The 16,764-nt window shown below is 46.8% G+C and overlaps 1 protein-coding gene across 3 annotated transcripts in view; it reads right to left on the bottom strand.

Moving 5' to 3' along the window:
* The window catches only part of ANKRD35 (ankyrin repeat domain 35), a 1,062,691-nt gene that overhangs the window by 18,547 nt on the left and 1,027,380 nt on the right, over nucleotides 1–16,764 (bottom strand). For all 3 annotated transcript variants that reach the window (XM_078670748.1, XM_078670749.1, XM_078670750.1), the window contains exon 12: nucleotides 4,980–5,045. In XM_078670748.1, coding sequence (XP_078526874.1) covers nucleotides 4,980–5,045 — 66 coding nt within the window. The remainder of the gene's footprint in view (nucleotides 1–4,979; nucleotides 5,046–16,764) is intronic.

Raw genomic sequence — 16,764 nt, 5'->3', positions numbered from 1 at the left:
CAGACTCACTAAGATCATCAGGAATGCCAGCCATCTCCCAGAAGGGGTAAACTTAAACCAGTCGAAGTCATGTGTTCACATGTTTCAAGGCAGGTATTCTTAGAAACTCTACAGAAAGCAACTTCTTGTAACACAGCCAATACTGTGTGTAAAAATGTACTTTTCTACGCTGCGGTGCCTCACTGTCTGTGTTGCAATGTTTTGTGCAGATTTTTGGCATTGTCAAGGTACGCCCTTGGTGTCCGTGACGGTTTGATTGTTCTGAGACCCGGTCTCCTTGTATTATTTTGGACAATCCAGCAGTCCTTTGTTTACTGCCCTTGCTAATTGTCGAGTTGATGGCACTGATGAAAGCCACACGCCACCTGCCAGAATCCCTATATCGGGATGTTTGGGCACATGCACCAGTGACTCTAGTAAACACAGTTATCATTTTAACCAGATAACCCAAGCATCTTTGTAATATGGGTTGCCTTATTAACCAGGGTCAGTTTCAGGATGCCGGGTGTACTAAAGAAAAGCAAGACCAATTACAGTTGTTCAAAGCAGGTGCTCAGCAATGCTGGGCTGAGCAGCAGACACCAATAAAATAACATGACAGTAGAAGTGTCAGCCAGGTTGTTGCAAAAATAATGACAGGAGGGTCGCGTGAGTAGCGGGAGAATCTCCTTCGTCTAGCCCCCGGGCTCACAGTTACCTCGGTCTTAGCCTTCTGCCCAGCATGGGCAGAGGCTAGACGCCTTTTTAGTTTCAGGCCCATTACTGATTGGTGCCGGTAGGGCATATGGCATCTGTATGAATGGTGACAGTGACGGGTGGTACCATGAGTGGCATTGGGGATCTACTGGCAGAATGCTAGAAAGGTACAGGGCCGAAAAAAAAAATGCTAGTGGTAGAATCGCAGCTGGTTTTGCCATCCACATAGGTCGGCCGGTAAAATGTATCACAGACTTACCTCCGCTGGGTTGTTTGGCAGATGATGGCTAGCTGTTTACCAAATGTCAGGAGCAATAATAGTTTGTCTGCGTTTATTTCTTTATGGAAGGCAAAGGTGTCACACGGTATCAGTAAACCCCTTTTACATGTGCAATCAAACATTATATGGCTGGGGTTTGTCACGTGGTAACTGGGCACCCTTTGTGCCTTGTGCTGGAAACTTATGCAGTGGATGCCCGTGTGGGCCACACACTACCTACGCAATTATGCATGATATTCCTGTGTTGTCACACTGTACCTATTTCCTGTGGGATCGTGCACATTTAGTGCATTAGGATGTCTAGGTTGTCATACATCTGTGTTATGTCACACAGTGCATACGCATCTTGGGCGGGGAGTGTGGGTGACAAGGGGGAGATACAGTCTCATGTTGCAGTCTATAGGGCTGGCATGTAAAGTGCGGCCCATGTTGTATCTTTTATCCAAAGTATAAAAGCACTAATCATCTGTGTTTGGTTAATTTATGGATGGCTGAAACCATGACTATGGTACACGGGGGGCGCTCCACATCACAACGAATACAAGAGGTGGACAGGCAATGGGGCAGGAAGATCCAGAACTTGAGTGGCAACCGACGGCATCAAATGTGGTGGGCGATCAATAGAAAAGCTCGAGGTGCAAGCATACATGAGTGAGATGGTGCGCACTATATTGGTTGGATATAAGTGTGTCAACCAGCTGCGGCCCGTGGAGGGAGTTCGGTGGGGCAGGGAGGCGGTGCGGGGGAGGGGCAGGGTGGACAGTGGTAAACAACGGAATATGGATATTTGCAGGTAAGCAAACAATTTAATAAATAAAACAAATTTCGTAGCGCACCATGCATCGCAAAATGCAATGCAACGCGCGCTACGAAATTTGTTTAATTTTTTTAATTGTTTGCTTACCTCCAATTGTCCATATTCCGGTGTTTACCCCTGTCCACCTTGCTCCTCCCCCGCACCACCTCCCTGCCCCACCGAACTCCCTCCACGGGCCGCGGCTGGTGTCAACTATTGGTTGTTGCCAACCGAGGTATATTAGCAGTACTCTGGCCTACAGGTATAGGCCTTTCCAGCGCCTGTGCTCGCAGGTGCCATCATAACGCAGTTCATGCACTATATTGGTTGAATATAAGTGTGTCAGCCATTGGTTGTTGCCAGTTGAGGTATTTTAGCAGTACTCTGCCCTACAGGTGTATGCCTTTCCAGCAGAAGCTACACCTCAAACACCCCTGTTGTTAAACGGTATTCTGCCATTATGGCACCTGTGCTCGCAGGCGCCATCATAGCGCGGACACTGCACAGTGTTGGGTTGCTCCGTAGTAGGGGGATAAGCTGAGGCAGAGCCCATCTCAGAACATAGTGGTCAGTTGTAGGTTGTTCACGGATTCCATGTTATGCTTATGGGACACCTTAGGTCCTGTGAGGGCAGCCCCTGGGTAACCTTCTAAATGGTGCAGCTACACCAGCAATGAGTATAGTTGTCTGGGGCAACGCGTTTATCGGGCGTGTCGTGAGGCTATCAATCAAGGTCATTTAGTGGCTCCAAGACGGTATGTCAATTTCCTCTGAGTCAGCCAGCCTTAGCATTATTATCCTGTACTTATGGGGGGTTGGGGAATTAGTGTGAAAGCCTGGGTAGAAGGGGGGGCTGGTCGAAACACTAATCACTGAAGTGGGGGGGGTTGAATCATCTATGCCAGGGGTAAATCCTGGCACAGAGTCTGCAGAGATTCCAATGGAAGGGATGGGAATCTGTGAGGGCACTGAGCCACTCGGGAAAAGTATTATTAGCAAACTTGCGAGGCTATCTAGAGCTTCACACCTGCAGACTATAGCCCATGGGTGCATCTGGAGGTGCCGGGAAGGGGAGTCATGCTTCTTAAAAAGGCGGCGGCCATTTGTCCAACGTAGGGAATGAAATCTTCCTTGAATCTTATTTAGTTGCACATTGAGACAGGGCATGACCTTTCAGTAAGCGTTTGGGGGGGCCAGATAGTCGGTCAACTACGCTGGCCTGTGGCGGTAAGGTCATGAATGGTGAGCTGTAAATTTAAGGTCCTTAGAGGGCGGCGCCATTCTTGAATGGGGTCGCCCAAGAGAAGGGACAAGTGGTCTCTCCTAGAACTCCAGGGGCAGTTACAGCCTGTTGGCTAGTTGGGTGCGGGGGAGTCATGCTTTCTCTAGGCTGGTTGGCCACCCTGCACGTGCACAATGACGCCAGTAAACGTCGCAGAGATGCAAGGGCCCCCCTTTAAAGGAGTTAATAGAGCGTACGGGGGTAACCGGGAGGGGAGGTACCCTCACGGTAAACAGGCCCTCTGCGCATGCGCACTCCAACTAGAGGGCGTTGTTATTTGATAAGGATCTGACACCAGTTAGTGACCTTGCCGTATGCCCAAATAGGATACGCAGAAAAGTAATTACTGTATGATTATGGTTGATATGTTAGATTCGGATAGGAAATACCTTGTCGTCGATTTATGTTAAGGTTAGCCATCTGATATCTGTATTTATCAATTGTAATCAATGTCATGGAAAGTTTTCTGCGTAATTACGTAAATATTGTTTATTTCCATTTTTGTTTATTTGTAGGTTTAATAAAATACGACCGGGTTGTACGACCCACGCTGCCAAAGAAATCCCTCTCATGTCACGTTAATGTTTGATAAAGGTAGGTTGGGGGTTTTAGGCAGTCCCTGGCCCTATGAGCGCAGCATTCAACAACGTGCTACTGCACAGCATGTGGAGTGCTCCGTCCCCATCTGAGGGATTGATGTTTCTGGTGTGCTCTTGCCACAGCTCTTGGTACAGATCTGGGCACAGATATAACCAGAATAACTACTGCCACCAGAACCTTACTGATACTGCACTTATGACAGTCTGCCACATGGTGGCGTTGCTCATCTAATTTAGAGATGAGCAGGACAAAGGTTGTTTATGAATAAAATGTACATTAAAAAATAAACAATACCTGCCTCCCCAAACATTCCTTTAGCTTTGGGGACCTGGAATGGTCTGAACTGTGGCACTTGCAGGCAAGAGAGATGGTTAGTAGTTGTTTTGGTACCGTCATTGGCAGCGATGATGGGGCAATGGGTGGTGCAAACTGCAGTGGACTCCTGGTCAGAGCCCTGGCACTTATTTTACAAATACGTACTGCATTGCCCGTTCACATGCACCCGTGGCTCAAGCTTTCTACAAGGTCTGTGAATGTCAAGCTCAATATACTGCCTTTTTATGAGTTGCAACAGGCTGCAGGTATATGTGAAACTGCGATTTGATGAGGATTTTGCAAGAATGTAATGTGCAAAAAAAATTCAGTTCTCACTCAGCCCTTCGACAGCAGAACCTCTCTGTTTTGCAGGCACATCTGGCACAAGGATGCTCAAAAGGCATGCCAAATCATACCACAATGTGTCTGGGAGTATCCTTCCAACACATGATATTTTATTGCATATAATCCTTGAGCTGTCCGTGAGTACCAAGATCCTCACACTATTTACCCCCATGCACTGGATACTTCACATTTTCCGAAGACATGCCCTAGGCTTCTGTCCAGAAACCGAGTTCCTACCTGTTATCATTCACATCACACGGTTCGTCCATGTGCCCCAAGCACTTCTTACTGTCTGTCCCCGCGGTCAAAGCTCCTGTCCCCGTTTCACTCAAGCCACCCCATCCCCTACTAATGAGATCCAGCCTGTGGGGCCATGCGCCTATCAAGCACAGCCTCTATGCCCAACCCTTTCTTACACTGAGATCCATGTGCAGAAGGGAAGGCACATCACGTGCCCATGTGCCATCGCCCCCGGGGCACCAGAGGCTATAATGGGAGACTTGCAAGCAGAGAACAGTGGAAAACATCCAAATATGAGGCCTCCATCTTGGCAACAGAACCCATGTGCTTTAAAGGTGGAATTGTGCGTGACTTGGAGGACAAAAGTGACCAGAGCGGGTATTTATTGTCCCCCCCCCACCCCAGAGCTTTACCCTGAATCTCACCTGAGCTGCATGAAGAAGATGGGTTCTGTAGGTGGAAACAACCTTTTCATGCTGCTTCTCGGATTCCTGAAGAAAACAAATGTTTGGTTTCATGAGTTTCAGTCATTGTGTTTAGATCATAAAACTGATTCCGCAAATTCGGTACTAAAAACATTTTCATAACATGAAGGATGCTAAGAAAAAGCAAGACCAGAGACCTCTACGCACACATACACACGCACACACACGTAAAAGCAGAGACAACCTCCCACTTACGGCATTTATGAATTTTAACATAGTATTGTACAGGCTTCGGGAAAGGATTTTACACTTTTTAAGACGAAAGAAAAGGTACAAAGCAATTCGGCAAATGTTGCTGGAGGAAACCCCGTCATCAAAATGAAATGCACAGGCTGTTACCCACGCAAGTCTTCAATCACATTTTTACAGAGGACTTCCATAGCAGGCATTTCCTACAAAATAGGTCTAACTGGGCAGCAAACGACTAACAACTGTCCCAAGCCTCACCAACTTCAGGGTCCACCTTTAGCACCTTCCCACTGCAGGTATCACTCATCCGTAGAAATATCTGACCCACTGAATATGCAAAGGCGAGGGTTATCATTGACTTGGACCAACTTCACTGACTCTGTGGTTTCAGAAAAGCCACTGGTGGTCCCACTTCAAAATCTGAGCCTCAGAAAGCCAAATGGAAACTTTACCATGCTATCAATCCTTCTATGGTCTCATCATTACTTCCTACTTGAGCATCCTTCATCCTTGCTCTCATGGTGTGCACATTACACAAACCAATTCAAACTTCCACCATACTCATGACTACATATTCCTTTTTCCTCCTCTATAAAATAACTAGGAAGGAAATTTACCGCAATAAGCCCAAAACATGCTCCGCACTGCATCAGTTATTGAAACCTCTCCCCGCATATACAACGGGACAAAACTTAAGAATCATCCATAAGACTTTTGGGTACACCTTTAGCTGTCCATATTTGCGCCTTTGGGATAATGAGGTCCGAGCAGACCAGACCCACGGTCAGTGGTACAGTGACCAATACTAATCCAGAACCCCCTGCCTAGACTCACTCCAGTTGCTTCTCTTTTTTCAGCTCTGAACAGCACTCTGCTGCCTGTCGGTTGGTTGTGCATCAAGAAAACCCTGTGTATTCATACATTATTGTATGTATTTTCAAGCTTGACACCACTAGTGTGTAAGCGCTCACACATTGAATGTGCACAAACCTTAGAATCATGTCTGAAGGTGTTGTGCACCCCGGGTTTACCCTTTTGTGTAGCAGCTCATAGCAGAATAGCATACACATCCACAAGGAGACATTTTTCTCTAACCATTACCATATGTTTGTGCCGTTAACTAGTGGCAGCTTTTAGCAGCACCTGACCTTGAACTCTACTACAGGGCGGCCCAGGCTGCACACCTCCACACCTGGATCCACGGGGATACGTTGATCCCCCATGTCCGTATGGAGAAACTATTCGCGCTGCCACTGGCACTTCCGGCCACAATTTGCAGGCCACTTAATCGCAGAATAGGGGTGTTAGACTCCATTACTGCTACTAACCACGCATGGCACTCGCTTCTGCACAGACGGGAGGTGCGTTGCTATACTCTCCGGAGATGCCGATAGAATGGATGATATGGCTTCCACCCATGACGGAAAGGGGGGTCACTAGAGAGTCGGCAAAGTTGGGTCTCCGCCGGGCGGGTGACCTTTTACAGGACAGCGTGGTCAAAACCTGGACACAGGTGTGCGGAGATCGCGCTGACATCCCACTGATGCAGCGATTCCACTTCCACAGGACGAGAAGTGCGTTATTGGAGCTGCTGGGTCCGGACATGGCGGAGCCCCCGGACGTCCCCGAACTGACCTACGTCATCAAGACTAGGGAGCCTCGGAAGCTCCTCACGAATCTATATCGAGTGGCTGGCACACAAAGGGAACTTTCACTTGTAAAAGCTAGGTTGGAGTGGCAGAGGGACCTAGGGGTGCCACTCGATGATGAGACATGGCGGTACTACTGCGAAAGCATGAAGCATATATCGCTCAACGGCAGGCATAGAGTGATTCATTTTAAATTCCTGCAGAGAGTGTATTACACCCCGGAGAGACTCCACAGATACGGGCTGAGGTCCACAGCACACTGTGAGCGGTGTCAAGCTTCTACCGTGGATTTTCTGCACTTGGCGTGGGGCTGCCCGGATGTCCAGAGCTATTGGGGCGAAGTGTTTTCGGAAATGAGCAGAATACTGGAGGTTGACATCCCCCCGGAACCGGGCCTGGCGCTGATTGGCAACTCCAGGCGACTGCCCGTAGCACTTCGTAGACTCATGGATATGGGATGCTAATGGCGAGGAGAGTGGTAGCACCCTGTTGGATGAGAGGCCCGCTCCCAACCAAAAGCAGATGGGCGAGGGACATGCTGTACTGTAGTACACAAGCGGAACACTATAGCGAACTGCTATCCCCCAAAAGCCGCCCAAAAAACTTTTGGGCCCTGTATCAATCCTACCTTCTTGGAAGGGAGGGTGAGGAGTCTGCAGGCCTAGAGGAAACGACGAGAGATCAGAAAGACAATAACCACTTAATGCTTGAACCTTGTCTGGAGTGAGTTTGTGGTCGTGAGAATGGTTAGGAGAACGTAATGCTTGCAGGGTGAGAAGGAGAGTGCTGAGGACGTGAAACAGACAGGCGAGGGTGCGACACGTACGAAATTTCACCATTAAGTTAGTTGGATTACCACACTGGGGACAGATGCTCAATGGATACAGTAGAGGGTGTGTTGCAGACGATGCGGAAGAGTGCTTAGAGATTGAGGGCGGCTATAGCGCAGGGCTCGACAGCACGGGAGCGTGCACCCTACAGCCGCACACACTGCTCTTTATGAGTCGGGGGGGAGGGGGAGGGCTAGTTGTGGGGTTGGGGCAGGTATTTGTTGATTGTTAAGTCACGGACGTACTTTTTCCTGCATGCTGACTGCGGAATAACGAGGGGGAAGGCAGACGTGGCCCTCGCAGCTGTAATACGTTCTGAGACATGATGCCCTTGCCTAGTGTTGATAGCGGTGGCTACCGCGAATCGATCTGATGATCTAACGACATCGCCGCCGGACCCCCGGGTTGTCGGCATATGGGCTGTGTACAATAGTGAGTATTATTCATCTGCCACAGATATATTACGTGGCCGGCCCATGAGGTTGTAGGCCTGAGGCTGTGTACTCGGAGTACATGGTGTTAACAATAAAATGTATAAATAAATTTAAAAAAAACACCTAGTGGCAGCTTACGGCTTCCACTGTACCTGGTTTTGTGGATGTACTGGCCATAAGCATACATGTGAAATGGGCTGTGCGTTGCAAGAGGTTGATATCTTTTGAGACAATTTGTGCCAAAATCTCATCATGTGTCAACCCAGTGGGTGGAAGTAGAGTGTCAGGTCCCTTGATCTGAATCTTACATCCTTCAGCCCTTGTGCAAAGGAAATAGATATATTACTTTACATTGGGAATCTTTGAAGGAAGAGGGTGGAGTATATTGAGGCGTCTTAAGAAAACCTGACTCGAAAATACATATTGTCTGAGAAGAAAAGCCATGTGTACTAAGCACTTCTGTGGTCCCATATTTAGAGATTCTCAAAATCACATGTTTCGTTACAACAAAATGGCTTTTTAGTATGTATGCGATTTTCTGCCTATATGACTTTAAAAAAAAAAAAAGATTCAGTGTATGTATGGCACCTGCATTATTTTTTCCCCCTTTTTTTTCTCTTTTCTCCATTTTTGTGCAATAACAAGATTCCACGATTCAAAGTAAGTATTCCATTCATGAATTGTGTTTATAAGGCTTGGTATCAAACTTATTTTTTTCCACCTTGTATCTCTTGGGTTATGATGAAGAAGACTCTTCTCTGGGACATATGTTGTTCACGTATATAGTAAGTTCATGTGATGAACTCTGTGTTGCCCATATGTATGGGGATGGGAGGGCTACTACAAAATTGAAGAGTCCCGCCCGTGAGTTTGAGGTCACAGTGATGTGAAACGCAGACCTCTGTATAGACTTGTGTGCAAGGTCCATTCCTCATTGGAGGAGCTGAAGATATAATATTTAACTCTAACTGAAAACATTTTTGAAGCTTGGTCGATAATGTGACTGTATCTTATGGTTAAGCCTCTGGCCGGCATGCTGTAAATAAAGTACGCTCTTACTTAATTTCACTGGGTAACCTCTAGTTAATGTCCTGTGGGAAGATCCTTTTGGCTGTGGAAGGAGACTATGTATTCTTTTTCATTTATTTTTTTACTTTTATTTATTTAATAGTTTTGTAGAGTACTCTACTGCCCTTACGGCCAACCTGGCAGTGGTGTTCGTAGGGCAACAGTATTGAGAATATCACAGAGAATTTTTATATAATTGTAAGGCAACAACTGGTTGGGTTAATGCCCATGTGAAAATCTCTTTATGATTTAGGAGAGTATGTAAACTAATGCCTCCTGCCAGCAGAAGGCGGATACGATACCACTATATATGTTGCCAAAGAATGCAGTCAGAGGAGAATGCACCTGGCTGTGCTCTATTCTATCATGCTCAGTCTCCAAGGAGATCAGCATTTGTTTGAATAACCTGCACAATACAGATGAATAATCCCATTAGTCCCACCTCACCACGCTTCTACAGTCCAGAAGGGTATGCTGGACCTCATGAGGTAAAGGTCCTGGATGTTCACCTCCAAGTCAGGCATGCAGCTTGGGTCAAAGCTGCAGATAACAGGAACTTCCCAACTGGCTTCATAAATAGTCCTTCAGATCAAAAAGTGTGTGCTGAGGGTCGGCCTAACAGCGGACGCCCGTCAGTGAAGACCCCGACCCCCGTATGCCACAGGGAGACGTTCAAACTCTATGCAGCATCTGCAACAATCCCATCCGGGGCTATAGTGTACTGTGCTGGTCCTCCTGTAACCTCTCCTCCTTCAGTGCAGCACAAGACCACGGGTCATGCCGTTGGGGCACAAGTTGGGGAGCAATGGTGCTGCTGGTTTCCTTGGCAAGATTTGTTCCCTTTGGCTACACATCACTTGACAGTCATCGGGCCATATGCATGAGCAGCGCTGGCAAGAGAAGTAAGCTCAGGGTTAGGATGACCCAAATCAGCCGTTTGTATGATGGTACAACACATGCCTGAACCACGCAGTTTAAACCATGATGAGTCTTTACCACACATGTCTTTACCATGGATGCCTTTACAACGCAATTTTGTGGTAAAGACGTGATTGGTAAAGGGACATGTGTGGTAAAGCCCGCCTGAGCCCTAAAAACTGACCCCTACCCCTGAAAATGACCCCAACCCACTCCTGAGCCCTAAAACCATGGGCCCTGCCTTATAAACAACCCGACTCCCCGAGCCCTAAAAACTACCCCACCCCGAAAAACGAGCTCTCCACCCCCACAAAACCCAGCCCAAGACCCACTTACCTTACTGCGTCCTCTTCCGACCCTTCCTCTTCCTGCCCACTCATTCCAGAGTCTAGACTGCACACTGCCTTAATCACACATATGCGTGGTCCGGCTTGCGGGGAAATGGCATGCATGGCTCAGCCCGCGTTGTTAAGGCTGTTTCCCAGATCAGCCGTCTCAACCAGAAGTTACAGTCTTCTGAAGGGATACACTCCACCTATCATCGGTCAAGATCAGGTAAGACATTTAATTCCCTAAAAAGGGTGTCCCGAGATAGGCTGGCAAACTCTTGAAAAAATGCAACAGGTGAGGGAGGGCCACAGTCTTTACAAGAGCCATTCTGTCCATCTCCCAGAGAGAGGGTTTAAAAAAAAAAAGAAAAAAAAAAAAGAACAGAGCCCCAGAAAGCCTTAACTGCCCTCCAGGTTACACTGCACAAGTTGTACATCTGCACGATGCACAAACACGTTTAAGTGTTTAAAAACATGCAAAGCCTAACCAAAAATGAAGGGCGCAACCCGGTTCAGTTCAGCATTCGTGGCGAGGCAGCATGCAGGACTAACCTTCATTCACATGAAGACCTGCAATCGGGTCAAGCCAGTCTGTTTCATCCAAGATACTCTGATAGCCTGCCATTGGGTCTGGGATATACAGCAGATTATCATTCATATGTACCATACACGGTCTTCCGGAGAGCCCATATGGACGGTCCATTGCCAGGGCACCTGTTGATTCCTGCGTTTCACATTCTGCTAGTTGAGATGAACAGCTTCAACAGGTTTGAGGACAATGTGCAATGCTGCAAGGTGTTCTGCTCGACCCACAAATGATGGGAGAACTCTCTGGTTTAACCCTAGATAAAGGCTCAGAATAAAACAATCATGTCCAGCAAGCATATCTGGCCCAAAACCCATCAACTGCAGGACACAGTACAAGTAATTCCATTTCAGTATATCAAATGCAATCTCAGGGTCTAATGATGCAACCAAGTGGAGAAAATCTCAGATGTCTCCTAATGGTTGAGTTACAGCGCGGGATATCCCCACTCTGCTAGAGATGTACAGAGGAATTCATCGCTGTCTGACCTCTAAAGCCATTAGATTCCCTAAAGTATTCTAGTTCAAGTTCAGAACGTTAAGGGCATTTGTGAGTGAGTTCCCTTCCTGGCTAAGTCATTAGCGTCAATGTGGGCTCCTGCAAGGGCATTGGGATCCTGCCCAGTGACCTGGTGTGCATATACAACTGAGGAAACCTGGGCTCTGTAGACCCCTACACGTCATAAACCTCACCAGTGGAGCATCAGACCAAGTGGGCTTGCTTCTACCAAATACCTTTGTCAATTTCTTACCAAGTGAAAGGCATCTCAAGATACTTTCCTCTGGGTGGGATTCAGACATAAGAGGTCTGGTCGCGGAGAGGCAGTGGGCCCTGTAAGTACATATATACGTTCATAGTACTCCAAAAAGGTTGTATTAATCTCCCCTTGACAGCACAGTGAAGAACCATTCACAGCCTCAAGGGCAAGAATCGCCATCAGAGCCCACCGCCAGCTTCCTATCTTTAAAAAACTTCTTAAAACTTTCCTGTTCAAACAGTTGATTTAATATTACTGTACACGTATGCCACTGTTCACCTACGCGCCAGGACACTCCAGAGTATTAGTGCGCGGTATAAATCTTTTATAACATAACATAACATCTCTGCTTTCTTCCCAAGGGACCACTGTAGTAGTCCTCTTCCCAAAGCTTCTGCCTTCACTGAATGCATAGGGTTCCCCCTTTCACGCATCTCATCAGATGTCAGGCAAGTTTTCAAGCAGGCGGCTTTAGCTGCGGGGGCTGTGGTGCGACAGGGAATTTAAAAGAATATTCCAGTGCAGCAACCAGATTGGTGGATTCTGTTCCAATCACAAACATTTATAATCTGGTATGTCAATCCTAGAATCGCCAGGGTATTGCTAGTCCTGGGCGTCGGTGTCACTTCACCCACTGCACAGGGAACATTAGGTCAGCCAGGACCATTGAACTCCTCAGGTCTTGCTGCCAGCAATGCAATTAGTAGAGGAAGACCTAATTCGTGCCAGATGAGCAACACGATTGAGACCGCCAACCGAAAAGTAAAGCGCTACCCTAAATCCAGCATGCCCCTTGCACAGGACGACATGCAAAGCAGCCTCCTCCTCCTCCTCCTCCTCCTCCTCTCTTCTCCCTTACACCCCCCCCCCCCATCTTGGGACAGGTATATGTTTTGTAGAATGGAAAGTGTACAATTCAAAGCTTCAAGTACGACAGTGCTTGTTAACGTATGCTTTGTAGGCCCTGACATGCACCTAAAATACAGCAAATAATGTATTTAGAACGTAAGGAATGCAGTTTTCAATCATAGCTCCATGTGTGTGGAAGGATATTCTTACGCAAACTGAGAATCCAACATTATTTAGAAAAAAGTTTAGGACTGGTCTGTTCTACTGGTTTTGACACCTTACATTTCTTTCAAACGGTATCTATTTAAGTAGCAAGTAGCCTTGCTCCTACTGGAGGAAGCCCAACCTACCCGCAATGGGGTCAGTTGACAACCCTTGGGGGCATAGTGGTTGGAATCTGTATGTGGTCTTGTCACATCTTGGCTTGGGGACTCACCTAATAAAAGTATTTTAGAGGACCTTCTGACCTATTTTTATCTGCACCTCTCTAGTATTTAGAGATGACAAAATAATTTTCACACTAATCAGCCCCACACCCAGGGTTCACACATTACAAAACAGCATACCTAAAAGATCTCCCATCAAGAGCCCTGTTATGGTTGCCCTTCGGGCATTGCAGCACCGGCCCAATGTGGAGCTCGCCCAGTGATGAAGCATGACACCCTTCTGGGTGTGTGAGGGCTCTTGCTCTACTGATTTCTGTGACTTGATTGACCTGGTCATGACACTCTATTACTTTACGGTATAGGAACTGCATACCCTACCTATTACATTATATCTATTTAATAGCGCCACACCTTCTGGTGTCTGTATGTGCTTTATGGGGTTCTTTTATTCAGTCGTTCATTCATACCTTTCCAAGTACCAAACCACAGGGTTTGAATTCCATGCCCAAGAGCAGCAGTTCCTGGCCTTGACCCTGGGTACCAAGATTCAACTGCATCATAATTCATCCAGGAATAAACCACAGCATTGGCGATTCCAGATTGCCCTCCTGCTGGGTCAACTGCCCTTCCTTTGTTGGGATTCCGATGCCTCTGCCCCCTGTGGTTTCACTCCTAACATCTGATTTCCTCTGCCAGCAGCCAAATCCAAGGTGGTCTTTTTATCAGTGACGAAAATCATTTGAACACTAAGTAATAAACTCAGTCGGCGATGCGTCGAGCGCAAGGTGAGTGGAATAATGTAATTATTTATTTTACATTCCCTATCCTGTCGTTTGTCACTTTCACCTCTCCCACCCCTGCTCTGCCTCACCACTCTTACATGCACAGGCCGCAACTGATTTTTCACTTTGAGTTAAAAAAAAATATATGCACTTTAGAAAAATACTTCTTTTAAAGATTTTAGCAATGATTGTTGAGGGCCTCTCTCCTTTTATGCGTTTTTGCAATGGTTTTATTAACCCCTTGACCGCGGCGCTGGGGAATTAATGAGTGGGCATGTTTCGGACGCCCCCTGGCCATTCTCTGCACACGCCCACTGTGACGTTGTCACTCAAAACGGGATAATCAAGCAAATAACCTGTGGCAAGTGCCATCATCCTCCATCACACAGCATGTAATTTCTCAATTAAACTGCATAAAAGCATTGGTATCCTCTACCAGTGGTTGGGGTCCATAGATCCAAAGGGTTGGACTGGCCTATAGGTCAACCAGGCACTGCATGAAGGGCCTATCTCATGGGCCACTGTGTGCGCCTGTTTTTTGGCTTTTATTTGGCCTTTTTTATGGTCTGATGGGCTCGGTTTCACTGTTGATTTCCTTGCTATTAAAAGAAAAGCTGCCTACAGCAACGTCAAATCCATGCAGTGTTTCATACCTTTCAAAAAGACTTGTACAATGAATCTTTCCAAGTTCAAAACTGCCCCAATTTGCAAACATGGACCGCTTTTATAGCTATCCAATTCACTAAAGGGGGCCACTCTTATTTTGGTGCCAGGAGCCATTTTCTGTCCCATCCTAACCTTTAACCCAGATCTCTCGACTGGGGGTGAATGTGTGATTCATTCAGCATTCCATCAATCATTTGTTGCAGCAGCACTTTTCACCCTAAGTGGGATGGGTATGCCCAGATGTGGGTCCATTGTTTGCTGTGCCACTGGAGTCAAGCTAGCCTGGCTGATGAAGGGTGTTACCCCGAAACCAGTCCCAGGATATTTGTATTCTGTCCAGAGAGGACCCAGCTTGGCAGTTCAGGCTGACTATTCCCATGGGGAACAGGGTCAAGACTGATTTGCATATGGCTGGATCCAAACTGGGGTGGCTTAGTGAGCAAAAGAATGATGGATTTTACCAAGATCTCTTGACTGGCGTGAAAGTTTGATTCATTCAGCACTCTGTCCATCATTTTTTCCAGCAACCAACGCCATCCCAACACTGTGCGGATAGCGTGCGGCTGGACCGAAGATTGTCATGGCGGGGTCACCATGCTCTCTGTCCTCATGGACAGTGATTGAAGTACTGAGGGTTTAAAGTCACAAATCCTTGGTCTCAGGGATGTTAGTATAATTATGGAAGTTAACCACGACTACAACACCCACGCAGAATTCATGTGGTTACCACAATAAAGTCCAGGACAGGATACCTTGTTCCAGATGACTCGGAACGAGGAGCACCCCTTGTGGTGCATTTCCAGTTTATGAGCCCACTACCCAGAAAAGGAGTTTACAGACCCTTCAGGAGGATCACTATGTACAACCGAATCCTCCAGGGAGGGTTAAATGCGTGATCATGCAAACATCACATGCGCCAGTCGTGTAATCTGATCCATTCAATTTACAAACAGTAAAAAACACATTATGTTTTAAAGAGCGTTTATGACTTCGCCGGCCACTGTGGCATGTCAGCAGTTATGGTGGCTTGCAGGCACGCAACACCTATTGGACTCAAAGGGCTTCAGCCCCCCCCTTCCCGACCCCCCATCGTGTTTGACAGCCCGGGCTCAGACAGCTCCCTAGCACACACAGCCGCACCCGAGCACTTCACGGGTCTTTAAAAGACCATTTGCATGTTAATGAGGCCGAGCTGTTGTTTCACCCCTTCTAAGAGCCCCTGCAGCTCCACTCTGCCTGTTGTTTAAAGATTCAGCCCCCCCCCCCCCCCTCCGAAATTTGGCTCTAGTTGCGCCCCTGGTGGCTTGCCTCTTGCTTTCGATGTAGGGTCAAGCCAGGCTCTGCTCACTTTTATGGCCAGATGACCAGCTCTAAGCCTCGTTCCAAATATAACCACGATTGACACAAATAGTTGAGTTTACACCTGTGCTTTCGAATCCATACCACTAGGTGGCGATGCAGTGCAGCGAACGCGGACTGGGATGCTTGCGAGTTCCGTACTCAATTCACAAGCGCTGGGCAAGAACCCCCTTTGCCGGTCTGTACAGTGAAAACAGAAGTCTGCACGCAGGTTACTGGACACAGGTGGAGGAAATAGAAACCCCAGTCTACAAGAACGGCGACACGCACAGATCTACGCATGCGCAGGACTCGCACAACCAGAACCTTTGGGGAGAACGCGCCCTGGGCGATTCAAATGTAGTGCCCTTGCTCTCATCTGACCGCTATAAATATAAGAAGTTACTTGGGAGGGAGCAACGTCGAGATACATAACAGTCATCGGCGTCCTGGTTCAAAAATAGATAAACCTCTAATAAAAGAGAGGGGCCCCAACAACCAAAGGGGTAGGGTACCAAGAAGACAATTGTCAAAACAGAAATTCCCCTTTGGGTGAATTGTTATACCATATATACTTTCAAACACAAAGAATGCATCTTTTGAGTTGAAATACGTTAAGTCCATGAAGTAACAACCCTGACTGTAAAAGTGATATAGATGTCAGAGTGTGATTACGTTTTGACTACTGTATTTATCTCATGATAATAGGATTCATTTATTCCTTATTTCTTGCTTCCCATCTTTGTATTTTGTATATTTTTTATATATTGTGATTTTATTCTGCATAAATTGTGTATTTATATTGATTGTGTATTGATGATAGGATATTCTATGTTTTTAAAACTTAATTGAATAAACTGTTCAACTTTATTTTTTCCTCTTTGCTCCCTTTTGAATTAATTGTTGTGTTTGAAAGTATATATGGTATAACAATTCACCCAAAG

This window comes from Lissotriton helveticus, chromosome 12, assembly GCF_964261635.1.
Source record: "Lissotriton helveticus chromosome 12, aLisHel1.1, whole genome shotgun sequence".
Classification (NCBI taxonomy): Eukaryota; Metazoa; Chordata; class Amphibia; order Caudata; family Salamandridae; genus Lissotriton; species Lissotriton helveticus.
The sequence above is the reverse complement of the archived record's forward strand: the minus strand, read 5'-3'. Positions and strand labels throughout refer to the sequence as shown.